Source organism: Symsagittifera roscoffensis, chromosome 7 (assembly GCF_963678635.1).
Source record: "Symsagittifera roscoffensis chromosome 7, txSymRosc1.1, whole genome shotgun sequence".
Lineage (NCBI taxonomy): Eukaryota > Metazoa > Xenacoelomorpha > Acoela > Convolutidae > Symsagittifera > Symsagittifera roscoffensis.
Window position 1 is genome coordinate 39,171,889 of NC_087068.1, and position 19,283 is coordinate 39,191,171.

Genomic DNA, 19,283 nt, shown 5'->3' on the forward strand with positions numbered 1-19,283 from the left:
TTTGTCAATTGAGAGTCTATAAGGGCCATTAGAGGTCACAAAACTGTCATGACTTCTCGCTCCATTTGTGATGGTATATTAGATACACTATATATGCCACGCTTAGGTCTCCTCTCTAGCGGAAATGACTCCCCTGCGACCATTTCAGCTCCCAATTTCTTCTACACGTTCGATTATCTCTTTGACAACAATGCTAGAATTTAGACACTGTAAGTTAAAAAAAAAATTCCATAAACTTCAATTAAATCTGAAATATTTAATTAATATTACTGGGACGCTTTTTTGAGTTTTTCTTACAATTGATAAAGTTTTTTTTTTATCATTTAAACTATATTTTTGCAGATTTTTAGTTTTTTCTCTAAAGGTTTGACTAATAATTATTTCAGTTGCTTCACCTATTGTTTTAACCATATATTATTTATGAATTTTTGGATGTCGTAAACTACTAACCCCCCCCCCCCCTCCCACCTCCCTCTCTTTAACAAAAAGGGGTAAAAACATTGTTAGCCACAATATTCGCATATGGTTTGCGGTTGAATCAGTGTTCATTATAGGGGTGAATCTTGTTTGCTAGATACCATATGGTTTTTCCGGCGTTTCGGCAAGTTGACCCCGCCTTAAAATTAATGTTTTTTTGTTAAATCATCAGCAATAAAAAATTCACTTTATTCAATTCCAAAAAATATTCGGTTTTTTTTCAAAAACATGACGGTCAATATCTCTTAACATTTTTTTATCACCGTCCGGTGCAATTAAAAATTAATTTAAACTAGAACAATAGTACTTATACCAATTTTACAAACACAAATCATAAAAACACTCCAACTTGAAAGAAAGTAAAGACTGAATGAATTATAAAAATCAGGCTTATCGTCTAGATTGAACGCTTGACGAAACTCATGTTAAGATTTGAGACGCACTCAATTTAACGCAGCGTTTTTCATCGTTAGAATTGCAAACAAGCTGTGCAATCATCAAGTACGTTTCATACCTTGGTTGGCTAATTTTCAAATCGGCTGCTGTTATTTTGTACATCGTTTTATTACAAATGCATACATGCCTTTTTTCAATACATTTCCATGATTTTAACTTACTTCACAAAATACATTGATGAAAAAATATATAGATTTTAAACATCACCTGCAAGAAGTGATTTTGCTATAAAAAACAACGAAAAATTCCGGTCTCAGTCAAACCTACTTGAAATTAAATTGAGGTCAATCAAAGAAAGAGCATTATAACTTCATTTTTTGTAAAAAGTAAGTGTACAAAAACCTTCCTCTTGGTTTCCAAATTGTTGAATATAATCAAATCTGGAAATATGTGAAAAAATAAATCCTTTATCACAAAAAAATTAGATTTTTAAATAGAGTTCAGGTTTATTCACACAATGTTTTATATATTTTTTAAATCCTGGACTGAAATGCTTTTATCCATCGGTGCTTTATAGTCGTATGGTTGAATAGGCTTCATTGTCAGCAGTCGAGATGAAACCATAAGCAAAAACAAAGGTAAGCTCCCGCTTGAGACCTCACAGAAGAACCCCTCATGGCAGAAAGACCAAATAGAAGAAAATTACTTCTCTCAAATTTAACTCAGTTCTCAAAAATGTTTCAAAAAAGTGCATTGTTGTTCTTCCAGGTTTTTTTTACAATTTAAAAGATTGTAATGAAATTTTCTGCCATTTGGACAGTCTGTCTGTAGAATAGCATCCTGACCCCCTCTCCCAAATTTATCATAAAGTGTTTTCAGCACTGTTGTGTTTAGTGTCACACAGGACAATACCGGTCACGCATAAACATGAAAGAAATTGGATTTTGCGGAAGATTATTTTTTGATTGAATTTTTAATAAAGATTATTCGTTTCGACTCTGATGATGGAATGGACCAATGATTTGGTAAGACAATTTTTTTTAATCAACAAAGAACCTCGTTTCTGCCAAATTTCAGCTGTTTGGTAATTTTTGTGTAATTTTTGGTAGCATAATAAAGTATATATATTTTTGATCACTTCCACTTTTTCGTATAATTTTTTTATGAAAATTTACAGATCCATTTAAGAACCATGATGTTAAAGCTTTACCGGATAAATAGATTTTTTTTTCAAATTTGTCAAACGCCCTGGTCATTTATTTAAACTACTATCCAGTAAATTGGAAATTTGATTAGATTTTTATGAACTATAATAGCCTATTTAATCCTAAAAATCGCTATGCACACAATTTTTTTTGAGTTTTGATCATCCATTAGGTCTCGTGTTTTATGGATGATTATTTAAATCCTTTTATCTTCATCTAAAGAAAGCCTACATGTGCAGAGTAAACAAAGCGCAGTTTATGAGTTGAATAATGTAAATGTAATCATTGGTCCCATTGGGGAAGGGCTTAGGGTAGATTAATACCATCTAACCTAACGGTTCGTCCATTTATCTCTGAGATGGGTTTGGCTTACACGTCCAATCGTAGAAAACAATTTATTCTAACGACCAGAAAAAATTACTGAAACATGCAGCATATTAAGAAAAATCTGAACTGCCTTTTTCTGTATATTTTTTCTATCATCAGCAAATCATAACTTCCAAGCTTCTATTTTCGAATTATGAATTAAATTTTTTTTACATACTCGTTCTTTATTTGGGACTTTCTTGTCATGCGACCCAAAAAAGATGATGAGTGCTTGTTATGATAACTTGCTTATAATAGGGATATCTGCTTGTCAGAAACCAATAAAAAACAAAGCAACGCTACTGTGATAACAATTTTCCTATTTTTGGTAAGTGGCACGGGAGAGAAGTTTTATTTTATTCACTATATTACCATTGAACGCTTAGCCACGATTACAATTGTAAATCGTGTTTTTTTTAATCACTTTTAAACCATTTGTCCAACTAATTTCCAAAGCTTGGAATTATTACCAACTATATTTCCTTAGCATTGATTTTCTTCGCTCAGTACAGTATGTTTTTAATTCAGAGAAGTGTAAAAATCATTTTGCTATTCCGAAAAAAGTTCAAAAATTCCGAATAATTTTCTAAAAAAGAAAAAAAAGGAATAGATATAAACATGAATAAATTGAAAAATTCAGTAGTTTTGACCTAACTTGTCTAGGTAAAAATAAATATTAGCCGAACCCGCGTCTATGTTTTTTGATTGGGTGATCATTGATTGTTTCATCAGAGTTTTACTCTCTCGGGTGACCAAATTTGTTGTCTGCGATTTTGCTATTTATATCAAAATTTCAAACTTCTCTGATGTCTCCATTTATTTTATTTAAGAATTCGTCTCTGAAATTTCATTACTTGTTTGTTGTGTGTTTTTTTTTCGCATAATTCCAAATTTTCTTTGCCGAATTTCAAATTGTATTGAAAAATTTTTTCAGTCGGAGGATCAAATAGAGGAGGAGATTCGGAACAAGGAAAAGTTGATCTCCAGATTGGAGGCGAGAGTTGCAGAGCTGATAAGCCAGGAGAGACAGTACCACACGTTTCTCACAGAAGGTCCCAATGATGATGATGATCTAAAAGATGTGTCTGTAATACAGGTAGGTTTTAAGCAAACTAAACCAGTATGACCCAAGTTCCAAATAGATCAGTTTAAGCTATTCTCTCAAAGTTTTTTGGATTGAAATTGCATGGCATAAACATGAATTGCCCTATTGATTAAAATAAATTGTTATTGAACATAATGATTTTTTATAAAGATAATTCGTTTCATTGGGTTTTTGAATGATTTTAAAATATTTATTGAGAAAAAAATTTAAAATTTAATCACGCGCAAGTTTGATTTTTTTTGGTTTGATTTTACTGTTTTAAATTTATATTATATTCAAATTTCAATCTCCAATTATGAAAGGAAAAAATTCGCAGTAAAATACGATGGATTTTTAGTTCTGAATGTGAATTCTGTTTACAAATTTCGAAGCAGAAAAAATTATATATTGCTCAATATGGGTTAGTTCTACCAAAAGTATCAATTCAAAATAATTTTTAAAGTTTCCAAGCTTTAAGGTGATATACACTTTCATTCTTGGATAAGGTCAATCTTGTTTTGTTTTTCTTGAGTTCGTTGAAATTTTTTCAACTTTCTGTTGGCTATAATCAAAAACTCTGAGCCAAACCCAAGTTTACTCAGGGCCATGAAGGTATGCTATTGATTGTTAAACAGATCCTCATAAACAAAAAAATGAATTACCTCACGAATGAAACTTCATTGTGGATTTGCACACTGTTTGGCACGGAGAGAAGCTTTTAAACATGTTAAATTCTATGTGGAATCCAAAAAGAAAATCTTACCATAAAAATTATTGGCACTATAATTGTGCCGATTAATCGCAAAAAAAACTATTATAGCAACTTATTGCTGAGTGTGCAACTGCAAAGGGAGTCCAAATTTTGTGACTGGGCTCCGCAAAAGTTAGCGACTTCTGCAACAATTTGCGGATTTCATTTACAAAATGCGGATTAACTTAACAAAATTTAGATTCCGTTTAAATACAGCTGTTTCCGCGGCAGCGCAATCCACTGAATAGCTGCAAAAATTATTTGTTTATGGTTTCTACAAACTGCTATGATTACCTCAAATTCAACCACGGATTCCGCAAATCTTGCTGTTTTTAACGAGTTCCCGCGAGTTAGAGCAAAGATTTAAGCATTTGTGAGTGAATTTCACAAAAGCAAAAAAATCCATGAAAACTAGCATTGTTGCCGATTTCACAAAAAACCCATCAAAAATCTGTTGCGAAATCCACTTACATGTCATTGTTTTACTTCGCTATTTTGTTAAAAAGTATCATTTTTTCTTGTGACAGAATAATTCAAATTTGGAGCTCAATATCGCTACCCTATCTTGAAAATTTTTCAAGCTCCAGTTTAGGGTAACAAAACTAGTGTTAACCATGTTAAGCAATCTTGCATAAATTTCAAGCAACTCAAATTAAATCATATTTCAATTGTGTGACCACCAGCTATCATGTACAAAAAATTGCGATGCTAAATTTTTATTTGCTGAATTTTAATTTGAATAAGTAGTACTTCTCCCTTCCTTATCTCTATCTATCTAACCAGTTGACGACAAATACGCACCTCAACTTCTTCAAATGTTTTGGTCAAAATTTTTATCAACACGTTCACTACTGGTTTTTTCAAGTTTTTTAAGTGATGCAACATATTTTGCCAATCAAATTCAAAGAGTTCGACAAAACTCGGAAAGCTCAAAATAACCGAGCTCAAAAGAATTGAAAATATTTTAGAGTAACTCTTTGTATCAACAAAATTCTACATACGCCAATGATTTATATGTTTTTCATCGTCTACTTAATGATTTCGTTACGATTTTCAATGAAAATATAGAAAATTCATAATCAATCCATAGCAGTGCTGTTTTGACAAGTATAAATCTCTTTTTTTTTGTAAAAGAACTAAATTTGTGGTTTTTCCAGTTTGTTAAGCAAGTACACTTAACAATGCCAACAACATATATCACATATCAGGCCAACAGCTCCAGTCTTCAAATCTATTGCCCTAAAACTTGTGTCATGACTCAACACACCCGAATACAAAGTTCTTTCTTATTTTTCATATTGTCTGAACAACAACAAAGAGCTTAATAAAGCTGCTAATTTTTATTCATACTGCCTGATTTTGCTTAGAAATTGAAAAGAAAAAAGCAGAGAACAAAAAAACACCCGAATAGAATTTTCTTCTCATTTTCTTTGGTGGGAACATATTATTGTTCCGACTTTCGATACGAAAGTAACGGAATATTTGTGCTCGGGGTGGGTTTTTTTTTCTTCAGACAAATTTCGACTTTTTAACTAGCCATTTTTGATGGAATTTTTTTATATCACCTGTGATCATTTTTCGTGAAGTTATGGGGGTTTAAAGGTTGCCATTTTGGCCAATTTGGGACAATTAACGCGCGATATATTTCGCGCTATTAACGCGTAAGCGGAGATTTAATCCGTCCTAGAAATCGTTCCAAATTGGTTGAAAGAAATTAAAAAAAATAAAATTGGTAGAAAAAAAAATTAATTTTATTTTATTACGTTTAATTTTTTTCTGTATAAACCTTAAAAGGCAGTCGGAATATTCAGGGCTTCGCTCTGATACGAGCAGTCTTGTTCAATTTGTCGCTTAAGTGAGTTGTACGAACTTTTTGTGTGGTAATTATTCCAAAATGACCAAATCGCCAAATTGCCAAATTTGAACGCTACAAAACATTACAAAGGTGAAAATAGTTTTAAATTTGAGCTCAGTAATCGTTGCTTGTTCTGGAAGTAGCATGTAAAGTTCCAAATAAATCAACCTTACATTAAAAAAAGAACAACCGAATTAGGACAGAACTATTTTAAAAATAAACAAGACTGCTCGTATCAGGGCGAAGCCCTGAATGTTCCGACTGCCTTTTAAGGTTTATGGAGCAATAATATCATTAAAAAAATTTAATGAAACAAAATAAAATGAAAATATTTTTTCTAAAATTTGAGTTTTTTTTTTAAATGAAAATCATCCCACCACACGCCATATAAAGTACAAAAGGATAGATTTCGTTTCTTGTAACATATCAATTATAGCAAATAAGCTTCGTTCAACCAATTTGGAACGATTTCTAAGACGGATTAAATCTCCGCTTACGCGTTAATAGCTCGAATTTTTTGTCGCGCGTTAATTGTCCCAAATTGGTCAAAATGGCCAAATGGCAACCTTTAAAACCTCATAACTTTACGAAAAAAAATCACAGGTGAAATATTTTTTCAAATTTAGGCTCAGGACAACAATACCTTTTGAATGATGAAAAAAATTCCGTCAAAAATGGCTAATTAAAAAGTCGAAATTTGTCTGAAGAAAAAAAAACCCACCCCGAGCACAAATATTCCGTAACTTTCGTATCAAAAGTCGGAACAATTACTGCTCCAATTTGCTTTTTGTTCATGCTTAAAATCGTTTTTGTAGGTCTGGGGAACAAGGAGACAATTCTTCAAGTTTGATAAAATTCTAACTAAAAGTTGTTTTCCGAAGGTGTTGTGGAATCCACAACTCAAACCTTTTAACGTAAATTTTGTCATTAATTATATTAGAATACGGAATGGCAATGAATGAAAAATCAAAGCAATGAGCCAGCATGTGGAGCTGCACAATCTTGAAAATTTGTTTCTGGATTCTATGAAAAATCCAAAAAAAAAATAGAAAAAAAATATTTCTGCGTAATACATTGTTAATCCTTCTGCGGAATCTGCATTAATTAAAAAAAATTGTGCCATTTAATTTTGTAATAAGATATATTATTCTACTCTTTCAATTTTTGCTTACAGTACCTTGTAAACTAAATTACACTTTAATCCAAACAGTTCTCCTGATTTTTGATCGAAATAATTAGGTTTCTGACATAGCCAACCATATCTTGGATAAAAAATTATCAGTTCAAAACTAAGAAAATTGTGGTCTCCATTTATCCCGAAAAAGTTATCTCAAAAAACAGCAAGTGTCTGTAAATTGATTTCTCCAAAGGTAAAACAAGATCAAAACCAACAGTGGTCTATAACTTTGATATTTGAGAAATCTGTTTTTCGCAGTAGAGAAAAATAGTTGAGGTCACATAATTGTCTTCACAGCAAAAAGGCAAGCAAAAAAAATTACAGGAACTGAAAAACACGTGATTCGTAAAATTAAGTTCAAAAAATATTTTAAAAAAAAATTTTTAAATGTGCAAATCAAGTTTTTTGCTAGGTTGAGCCCAAACTGATTACCGATAAACTTTTTCAACGCTCGCAAAAAACGGGAGGATTTGAACTTAAAAATTTGCTGCGACTGTAGTCGCTTGTCGGGCTTAATGCAAGAGATCGACACCGCTAAACCCTTACTTTAGGTGTCTTAAACTTAATTAGGAAGTTTTTATGAAGAAATAGAGAGCAAAATTTTCAAAACAACACCGATGTTAAAATTTACGTAAGCAGGGCTGAACCTTTTTTGAAAAACATTAAATTACTGATAGCAAGGCAACATGTACCCATAGGGCGTCATAAGTTCTGAACTCCGGCCTTAGTAAGCGAAACAGAGAAGTTGGCAAAAAAGCGAGACAAATTAAGACTAGATTCACTATCAAACATTGTCTTGAAGCCCTTAAAATATAAGTTGGTATAGAAAATTTAAAAAAAAAGCTAACATACGTCGTCCAGTGAGTTTTAAAAAGCGTTCCGCTCCTTGAAATGAAATTGATAGCAGAATTAGTAGCAGGATACAACAGGATTTATGGTAGCAGGATTGGTAGCAGGATAAAACAAAAATTCCATAGGCAAAAGAAAAAGCACTCGGGTTTAACCAATTGGTAAACCAAAAAGAGGTTTTAAAAACTAAGTTTAAGCGGGCCACTGTTTTTCTGTCCATAAGAACCAGCCATAAAACCATCCACTGCACTGGGCCTTCATGGCCTCTGCATAATCCACATCGAACAGCTGGGGCCACCCGCCATAATTTTTTATGGCACCATTTTAACTTATCTCTAAACTTAAACAAATTACTTCAAATCTGAAAGCACTTAAGGATCTTTCCTTCAGGACAATCATGCAAAGATTTTAAAGTTTCAGAATCTTACTGTCCCATTTCAATTTAAAGCGCGGCAGTACAACCCACTGAAAGGTCTGTACTTGCCACTCTAGATCTCTCTTGTCTGTAGTGAAATTTTCATGGTGTGCCACTGTACTCTAATGGACATGCTACATACCATCAGTGTTCCCAGAAGTCAACCAAGAAGTCTAGAAAACTATCTAAGTGGCCTGCAAGCTGAGTCTCAATTCAGTGATGCCGTGTCTACATCGAGGGTTGTGCGTACATACGTTCCTTGAGGCTTGGTCATCTCATCTAATCCTTCCGTCCTACTCCAATTGCTTTGACCCTTTCGTCTAAACGTGCAACATAAAACACGCCTCCAAAACAAGAGGTTACTCAATTTGTCGTACACCAAAAGCTCAGTGTCTATTTCAATCCAGCTTTTAATTTTCCAAAGAGTGCAGACAATCGACGAGTAAAGCCATGCGCAGGATATCCTTGAACGTACTCTCCGGTTAAAGTGGAGCAAGTTGAAAGAGATTATAATCGTTATTTTTAAAACTCTTGTAAGACCGATTATTGATTAAGTCTGTCCAACTTGTGCCCATGCTGTCAGTGATATTTATGTTAGAGAACTGCAAACAATGCAAAATGCTACTCATCGGATACTGACCGGGTACACTCGATGACCACCTACACTCACTAGAGTGCAAGTTACATATTGTGAGAAATCAGCATAAAATATTTATTATCATTTCACAATGAAAACGTACGTGCCTTTAAGTCCATTGCTTTTCTATCACACACCCACCACCCGCCCCCCGGAAACAACGACCAATTGTTATAGGCACCTACAAAGAAGAGCTTCAACAGATTCTCAGTGAGGCAAACGATTTCAATCCTATAAATGACTTTAGCCAGCATTTTTGTAAACCATCGCTTCTAAAGCACCTTTTTACTGCTTCCTCTAAGACCTCCAGTGGTTTCTACAACAGAACTGACACAATCCGGCCAATTAGACGACCCTCGCTCGAATATCCTGCTACAGTTGATAGTTTAACACTTTTTCAAATAGGATGGACCTGAACGTCCCCTCTAATTGCCCCCAATGTCCAGCACAGTTTGGGAAACAAAGAAAACAAAATCAGAGGAACTGAAATTTCTAATTATGACAAAAACAATTTATTGTAAAACTGGAATTTTTTCCTGATTATCATCAATTGATCGATTATTCCTGGCGACGATGAAGAAAAAGTTTATGGGCCCTTCTTGAAAGACATAATCAGACGAAGACCATTTAGTCCGAGAGAGAAAAAATTGGATTTAAGCTTCAATAGCTAATAATCATTTTCAGAGGGCGATTTTAATCGTAGAACGCAATCTGTTAGCACATGCAAAAAAATAGGAGAAAATCTAGTGCAATACGTCCTAATGGACATTTAGATAAAATATTTTGCCATAAGATTCGAAAAGGCGCTAAATCATGCGAGTTTTAACCATCTTTTAAACATTCCTAAGGCGCTGCATTTTTAAATGCTAATTTGACATTGATGAATTGATGATGTTTTATTGCTGTCTGAGGGCTTTGCTTCAAGGTTTATCAATTATTTTTTGAATGGTGCGGAACACACAAATGTGATGTGATTGATCAACCGATAATCTCCCAGGCACAAGAAAAAACAATTTTTAACAGACACTTTCCGTTTCAGCAGTCAAAGAAGTTGCAGCAAGCGAGAACACAGGGTCAGTCTCTAATCACACGTTTGAAACACGAGTGCGAGTTACTCCATCAAGCACAAGAAAACAACAAACAAATCATCGACCAACAAATGTCTTTCAATAAAAACTTCAGCAGACCAACTGATGTGCAATTAAACCATGTGCAATTAAACGAAGTCCACTTAGACGAATACCATTTAGACGAAGAAACAACATCGGACAATGAGTTGCTGAGATTTAGTCCTGTCAAAAAACAGTCGTTTGCGGAACATGACGAAATGAACAAAGGCAACTCCAAGAGAACTTCGTATGCTTCGACATCGTATGTTTACAACGCTCCAACTCCAAAAGATAACGGAGGTCTACCCGAGGTCAGATAAGTTTTAAGCTTTAATTATGCTTTTTATCAAATTAATGTTTGAACCAAGCAGTTAATGTTGGTATATATAAACTATGATCATCAATCATAGAGCCTTTTTTGAAAATTGTCGTCAGATTTTATAGCTATAGAGGTCAGAAAAAAAGAGATTTTTAAAAATTTTTTATAGTCAAGAATATCATTTTAACCAAATTGTATGCATTTTTAACAAAATTGTCATCATCATGATAAGTTTAAAAATTTTGATTTTCTTATAAACGAAAAAATTGAAAAAGTAACTTTTCTTGCGCTAAGATATTTTTAAGATATTACAGTAAAAATTCGGGCCGCAGACAATTTGATGCCAATTTACATCGAATTGTCTACGACCCGAATTTTTACTGTAATATCTGAAATATATCTTAGTGCGAGAAAATTTATTTTTTGAGTTTTTCAAAATTACCTTAAGTTGAAACTAATGAACGTTTTGAGAGACGAAAAAGTGTTTGTAATAATTTGAAACAAAAGCATTTTAATAATGCTTAAATGTCGAAAAGAGATTTTTAATAATCCACCGTTGATAGACTACTGGTAATCCTCTGCGCTATCTGCGCTGCTGGTAACGTCTGTCTCGAGATAAAAATGAACCCAGGAACCCAAACGTCTGGACACAAAACTGAATCGCATTTGATCTTGACTCCTATTTCAACTAAATTTGTTAAGAAAACAAAACTTTCAAATTGATTTTCAACCAGACTAATTTAAACTTACTTCAACTCACTCAGAAATAATTTCACTGCAATTTTTTCCAAGGCTTTGGAATCTCATTTTAATTAGCATCGAGAATATAAAAAAGAGCTATAAAGTTCTGTCGAGACAAAATCGAAGTAAAGATTTATATCAATTTTTTCTGCTAAAATGTATGCTTTTTGAAAATCTTTTTTAGTTGAAAAAAAAAACACAAGCCAAATAAAAAGAACATATTAAAATATTGTAATATACAAACAACTATATTTTGACACACAAAAAGCAAGCTTATCCTGTCACTTGTAAAGAATATGATGAATATAAATCAAGTTTTGAATATCATGAATATAAGTCAAGCTTAGGGCCAAAATTATATCAAAAAAACCATCAAATTGGTCAAAAAGAGTTGCTATATTGTTTTTTGCTATTTTTTGTAAAAAAAAAACTATATTTTTTTGTGAAAAATGATTCAATTATGTAAATTTTTCTCTGAATTTTATGTTTTTTGCTTGGAATCCGTGTGTAGAATTGATGATTCTACTGTATTACATGCTATAGCAACCTGAGCGTAAGATTGAATTGTCATTAAGCTAAGTTGCAGAGTAAATAATTGGTTAATTAAACATAACTCGGTTTGGAGGTGAAATTGGACTTGATATTTGCACAACTTAGTTGGAGATGCCTATAATGAACTTGGAACTTAAGACTAGTGGCATTAGAGGAAGACTTCAAATAAGACCTTATGAATAGGGTACCGAAGTAAATGTCACGACTTGTAGGGACGACATAAGTCTACTATAACTAAAACTCAAACAGACAAATATTATAGAGAACAGCAAGTAGCATACCCTTAGGCAGATCACTGTGAATTACTATTGGTTCTCGTTAGTTAGAGAACAAGAATTGCTAAAGAGAGAGTTAACTAGGAGTGAGATTAGTTGAGTTCTCAATAGTTAGAGAACCAAAAATAGCAAAGTAAAGAGACCCGTCAAAGTACCTCACTCAAATGAATAATGATCCTTATTGACAAATTTAGTTTTAGCAAGTCGGACTGAGTGATTGTGTGGAATTACCGTGGGTAATTCAATAATTAAAACTCTCTAGAAAAGTGACAATTGTTGGCTAAGTTATTTGGAACTCGAATTGCAATTAGGCAATTGTGTTGATTGATCGCGGATCCTTTCCTTTTGATTAGATTACTAGATTATATTCGGGCCGCCTAGAGCCTTCTGTATTCGGACCAATTTTTATCTGAATTTATTTAGTACTGGAAATTCTTGCGATCGACGAGAGTGAGCAAGGCAGCCTCAAGAGCAGTATAAAGACGGGCAAGTAACAGAGTACCGTACAGATTAGGTGCCACCAACTTAACCCTTTCGGGATAGTGGATAGTAGTGAATCTCGGTTGCCCCGCTGAATTCAATGCCAAAGGGACCACTTTGCGGTGCCGTTAAATTAAAGTGTGTGAACGGACCTAGAGAAGCAATCCCTGAAATCTACATTGGCGCGCCTGGGTGGGATCGCAATCTGGACTGTAGTTACCATTATTCTGTGTTAGTGAAGGATCCGACCTGACTGCTTTCCCTCCAACAGCTACCAGAACTGGGCGGACTGGAGAAAGCACTTCGCCTGGGTTGCCGATGCCAACCGGTGGGAAGACGAACAGGCCAGGATGGTGCTGCCTACCTGTTTGACGGGCTGGGCCCTTGATGAATATACGAGCATGCCAGCCCAATTTAGAGAGGATGTTGCCGGCTTCCGATACCCCACTTTAGGGGAAATGCTGATCGAACTTGACCAGCGGATGATGCCATTCCAGACTCAGGCAGGCGCCAGGGCAGATTTCAATAACGTGAAGCAGAGCGACAAGGAAGAGCTGCGAGAATTCTCCCGGAGTGTCAGATCCCTTGGCGACGTGGCGAATGCGAATGTTGGTGCTCAGGCTAGAGACGACATGAATCGCGAACAGTTTATCGACGGACTGTATGATGTGGAACTAAAGGACCTCCTCCTACGAGAAGAATTGGGAAGCTTGGCACAGGCAGTGGCCCGAGCTCAGGCTCTGGAACTGGGGAACAAATCGTCCCGAGCCAGGAACAGTAAGCGGCTGCACCTTGCGAGAGTAGCAGAGGATGTACCGGCGCCAGTAGCCGTGGAGGACAGGGGCAGAGCGCTCGGGCTATTCCGGGGGCGACCGGTGCGGGACGACAACCAGTGGGCTTTGACCCGAGGATAGACCAACTGGTGAGTGTGCAGAGCGATCTTCTGACACAAATGCAGAACATGACGGCAATGATGGGTAAGCTCGTTAACTCTATTATCCCCCCACCCGGAGAATCTACCCCGACCCGAACAGACACAGTGGCCGCGGAAACTATATGACCCCTATCAGGGAGATGACCGTCCGAGCTAACAGAGAAATGGTGTGGGACGTTACGAGGCAAAAAATCAGGCTCCCCGCGGCGACTGCTACTCATGTCATCAGCCAGGGCACTTCGCAAAGGAATGCCCCCAGAAAGTCGCCGATCGTTTAAACTAGCGAGGGCCGGGACAGTGAACGGATACCAAGGAGGTTTCGTCCCGGCCAACTTCATGAACCAACAAGCATGTGGTGGGAGCCGACCTTTAAGCAGCTCTCTCCAACAAACCCCGAGTTCTCAGATGCCCCCCGGATCCTACAACGCAACGAGTCATTTTTCCACTAACCCCAACCCCCCGCCACGGTGGTGTCCAACAGGTGTCTAGTACCCAGTGCCAGACGGAAACATCATTGGAGTTTTTCGGCGTATGCCAAGTACACGAAGCACCCTTCGGATTGACAGCGGACGCTTGTGTCGGAGGAACCCCAGTGAGAGCTTTAGTGGATACTGGAGCTACCATCAACCTCATCAGAAGCGACGTATATAGTAAAATCTTAGCAGCACCACGCCTCCGGACATATAATGGTTCCCTTGAGACAGCGAATGGGCCTGCGGTGAGAGCTGACGGCTGGGTTACTACGAACTTGGAACTATGATCGATAAACGATGGCATGGAGGCGCTAGTAGTTTCCGAGCTGAAGGCGGGAGTGATCCTTGGTATGCGTTCACTCAAGGAATACGAATGCGCACTGGATTTCCACGGCGATAGCTTGTGGACAGAACCCAAAGAAGGGTAGATAGTTCCCCTGCATGAAGAACCACTGCGGACCTCAACAGCCCCGGATCATCCCAAACCATCAGCAGGTGCGGCCGGGCCCCTACCCAAACCGGCAGTTTCAGAGGATGCCGAAGATCCCCAGCAGCCTGAATATGGCCCTTGGGGGACGGCATTTGGAGGAAGATGTTGAGAGGATCCTAGAGCTGGCTGCACCCGGTGTGACAGGCATGGAAAAAGACAAATTAGCAGAACTTATCCGGTCATACAGAGATATGTTCGCCCTGACAGACGCAGAGCTGGGGCAAACCAATTTAGTTACCCATCGGATCGACACGGGGGATGCGGGCCCCATTAGGATCCCTCCTCATCGAGCGTCTCCAGCGAAGATGCCGATTATCAAGAAGCAAGTGCAGAGCATGCTGGAGAAAGGAGTAATCCAGCCGTCCAAGAGTCCCTGCAGTGCCCCAATCTTTCTACAAAAGAAGAAGGACGGGAGCTGGCTTTTCTGCGTGGATTATCGAAAGCTGAACGAGGTAACGATTAAAAACGCCTTCCCCATTCCACGGATACAACAGACTTTCGACGCTTTGAAAGGACAGAAATACTTCACGTCCTTAGATTTGGGCAGCGGATATTGGCAAGTACCCGTGGCAGAGGAAGAAAGCCACAAGACGGCTTTCGTTACCCCCGATAGAGGATTTTACGAGTATGTCATGATGCCATTTGGACTGTCTAATGCCCCAGGGACCTTCCAAAGACTAATGAACGAGTTGTTCCGGGCGCACTTGTGGAAGTGGGCGGTAGTGTTTCTCGACGATGTATTGGTATACTGCCAGTCCACCGACGATCACTTTTCCCACCTTCAGGCTACGTTTCAACTATTAAGGGCGGCGAATCTGAAGCTAAGCCAAAGAAAAGCAGATTAGTGCAGAAAGAGCTCATCTACTTGAGTCACATCATCGGGAATGGTGGGATTCAAGTGGATCGGAAGAAAGTGGAAACTGTAACCAGTTGGCTAGTGCCCACGACAGTGAAGGGAGCCAGATCCTTATATGGGTTTTGCAATTACTATCGCCGGTTGTGAGAGACTTCGCTGGAATAGAGGGCCCCCTTTCCTCACAGACAAAGAAAAAGGTGCCATTTGTGTGGACTTACGAGTGCCAGGCTGCCTTTGATCGACTACGAAAAGAGCTAATCACGGCGCCGGTGCTCGAGTTTCCCGACTACAACGGAAGTTTCATAGTGGACACCGACGCGAGTAACGCCAGCCTGGGAGCTGTGCTGTCCAATGTCATCAGCGAAAAAGAGAGACCATTGGTCTTCGCTAGCAGGGTGCTCTCAAAAACTGAGACGAATTATTGTCAGAACAAGAGGGAAGCTCTAGCGGTTGAGTAGGCAGTCAAATGGTTCAAGTCCTACCTCTGGGGAAAGAAGTTCGTCCTGAGAACGGACCACTCAATTCTGCAGTGGCTTTTCAAACAGAAAGACCCCGATGGGATGACATTCAGAATTCAGCAGCAGCTGCAGGAGTTTGACTTCCAAGTGGTTCACCGCGCCGGCTCGAAGCATGGCAACGCGAATGACCTTCAGAGAATGTGGGAGGAGGGCCTGGACTGGCTTCCGGGTGAGAGGGAAGAGGCGTTTGGACCATTCCCGGAAGCGGTGTCTCTTGAGGAAGCCATGCGGAGGGTCTCCCGGCCCCAATCGGCCAATCGGAGACAGTGGCAGCCCTGGACAACGGGCAAGAAGAGGGCGGGGACGAGGTAATCTGCTGGACGAGGAACGCAACGGAGGTTTCCGCTCTACAAAGGGAGGACGAAGCGATTGCCCAGGTGTTTTATTGGACTCAAACGGAAGGGGAGGCCACAGACCTGCCGTCGCTAGGGACGAACCTTAGCCCGAAGGAGCAAGCAATCCAGCACGGACCCGAGGCCCTGGCATACTGGTCGAGATTGAACGAGCTAGGCATCCGGGGCGGGGTCCTCTATGAAAAGTGGTTCCCGAAGGATGACTCGCGGCCAGTCCTTCAGACGGTTGTTCCTGCAGCCGGACGTAAAGAGATCCTTAGTAAGCTGCATTCGCCCCAAACCAGTGGAGGACATTTCGCAGTGGAAAAGACGCTAGCTACAATACGCCAGCGCTTCTGGTGGCCAATGATGAGGACCGACGTGGAAAAGAAGGTCCAGTGGTACCTGACTTGCGCAGCCCGCAGCACGGGAGGCAAGGAAAGAGTTGCTGGACTGGTCCCGTTCAAGGTGGGAATTCGGTTCAACACGGTGGCAGCGGATACTTTGGGACCTGTGACCCTAGCTGCCCGGACAAGGGCGAAGCACATCTTGGTCATGACGGACCTTTTCACTAAGTGTCAACCGATTCGGCGGAGGTAGCCCGAGAGATAGTAGAGAACTGGGTGTTGAAGTTAGGGGCACCCAATGTGCTGCATACGGATCAGGGAAAGAACTTTGGGAGCAACCTCTTTCTGGAGATGTGCCGACTACTAGGGATAGACAAGACACGGACCTCCCCTTATCAATCGCAGGGAAATGGCCAGGTGGAGCGTCACAACAAGGTGATTGCTGACGTCGTTTCGAAATACTGCGCCGACAACCCGAGGACGTGGGACACCGTTTTGCCCTACCTCAACTTTGTGTACAATACTACGATCCACAGAACGACGGGAGCTACCCTTTTCAATTTAGTCCACGGGCAAGAGTGCCAATACCCTATTGACCTCTTCTACCCCAAAACCTACGACGAACTACCCACTCAAGGCAGTCTGGTGGAATGGCTGGATGAGCAATTCAGGGACGCCCATAGTATCGCCCGGGATTTCCTAGGAACGAACCAGCGACGCTAGAAAGATCAGTATCGGAAAAGAGTTTACGGCGAACCCTATTCAATCGGAGACAAGGTTTGGGTGTGGCCAAGGAGAAAATAAAGTCAATGAAATTCTTTTTTTACTATGGGAAGGACCTTATGTGGTCCTGGCAAAGGTTTCCGAGGTAAACTATAAGATGGCCAAGCCAACCACCCCAGACAAAATAAGGTTTCTGCACTTTAACATGCTCAAACCCTTTGTGGAAGAAGCCATCTCTCCTGAAGATGTGACACCAACCAAACGGCGTCCCTATCCGCTCGGCGGGGATTTTGGACGACCCAGGAGTATGGGACGAAGATACGGAGCAAATGCAGGGTAACCAGCAAGAACTGAGGCCGGTGCGCTTGCCTGCACCCCCTTCGGCTCGAAAGATTCCGGTCGAATTTGAGGCCCCTATGAAACACCTCAGAGAAGGGAATCGGACCAGCCCGCGATCGATAGAGAGGAAACCTATGACGCAGGCTCGCTCGAGGTCGAGAGAGAAGCGGACCCCCAGATCCCAAACGGGGTGGGGTTGAACCCACCCTGTGAAGAAGTATTCAAGGAAGATGGAGACAGACAGGGGACATTGGAAGATGGGCGGCCCACCCACCACCGACGTCCACCAGTTCGCTTTGGGATCGACGAGTTTGGACAGCGATAGCGCGGACCCCAAATGAGAACACTTTTCTTTTGTATATTACTCCCCCAACCCGGAAGTATTAATGGATTAGATCACGAAGTAGTTAAGTGGCTATCTTCAGATTCAAGTTGAGGTGGGATAAGGGGTTATGGATTTGAAAAAACTAAGATTTGATTAAATGCGATGGATATGAATGGGAATAGGATTAGTTCTTAATTGGCCCCTGTCCCCCCTCTTATATAAGTGCTCTTTAGATTTTGAAATTCAATCTGACTGTCAATTTTGGCTGGTCGGGCTGGTCTTTTTCCTTCTCCTCGGGACCTGGCCCTCTTTTGCGATGAAAGTCAACCAGACGGCTGGCGCAGCATTCATGGTGGAGACCCCGATTATCATCGCGAGCCCAATGGAGACAACCTGGGTGTCAGTTTCCTTCGCTGTGGTGCCTGCAATTAACCGAACAGTCCTGGATATCGCATTTCAAGAACACCAATTTATGCTGGTCGAGCAATGGGTGGAACATAAAATGAAGATTTGTGGTGACTCCCTAACTACCAGTGACCTTGTTAACATTACCTACCTCGTGTTCAAGGGTATAGAGTATGAGATTGAGGAAATCGATACAGTCCTGGCGGAGATGAGGAAGCGAGTGACGACTTTCGTTGACAACCGAGAGAGAGCGGCGGCACGGGACAAAAGATAGATCAAACTGGCGTTGGGCAGAGTCGCAGCAGCAATTGTCCTTGCTCCAATCCTGGAAGGTTTTTGCCAATTCTTCTCCTTCTTTTGCTTTTGTGGAGACAACTCAGCAATGAATAGGCTGGGGAACGAAGCATCGTTTCTGACTGGGCTGTTCGGACGATAGTGTTGGAAACCGGAATGAAGCTGCACTTTTTGGGCCACTCCCTGAACAAGACTCAGACCCAATTGAAAATAAAATCCCACGATTCAAATGCTAACTTCGAGCTCTTCCGTGGACTGCTACAACAGTTACTTGGAGGAACGGACGACCAGCGGAGGAGGAAGAGCGCGTGCGATAACTAAAAGTGGAAATCGCTGTATAGTCAGTCCGTGAAGTTCTCTACTGTGGTACCGAATCACTCACAGACTATGGACTCGGTCAGGGCGGAGTTAACGGCTTTCAAGATGGCCGTTCACAACTACGGCTATATCCTGGACGATGCTCTGAGCTCCTTGACACGAGGATACGTGCCCGCAACCTTGGTACCCCCGGAAGTCTGAACGAGTATTTTAGATGGTATTCGCTTAGATGGGATGCAGG

At 39.7% G+C, this 19,283-nt stretch overlaps 3 protein-coding genes across 6 annotated transcripts in view; all 3 read left to right on the top strand.

The window, feature by feature from the left end:
• Positions 1-19,283, top strand: part of LOC134851053 (malate dehydrogenase, mitochondrial-like) — a 340,885-nt gene that overhangs the window by 257,364 nt on the left and 64,238 nt on the right. The window lies entirely within an intron of this gene.
• The window catches only part of LOC134851054 (retinal rod rhodopsin-sensitive cGMP 3',5'-cyclic phosphodiesterase subunit delta-like), a 150,830-nt gene that overhangs the window by 37,337 nt on the left and 94,210 nt on the right, over positions 1-19,283 (top strand). The window lies entirely within an intron of this gene.
• The window catches only part of LOC134851080 (uncharacterized), a 46,788-nt gene that overhangs the window by 8,620 nt on the left and 18,885 nt on the right, over positions 1-19,283 (top strand). For 2 of the 3 annotated variants that reach the window (XM_063866999.1, XM_063867002.1), the window contains exons 1-3: positions 1,782-1,898; positions 3,379-3,540; positions 10,252-10,632. In XM_063866999.1, the coding sequence (XP_063723069.1) occupies positions 1,875-1,898; positions 3,379-3,540; positions 10,252-10,632 (567 nt within the window). In that variant the 5' untranslated portion in view covers positions 1,782-1,874. Of the gene's footprint in view, positions 1-1,781; positions 1,899-3,378; positions 3,541-10,251; positions 10,633-19,283 lie in introns of those variants that run through there. The other variant, XM_063867001.1, reaches the window with a different exon arrangement.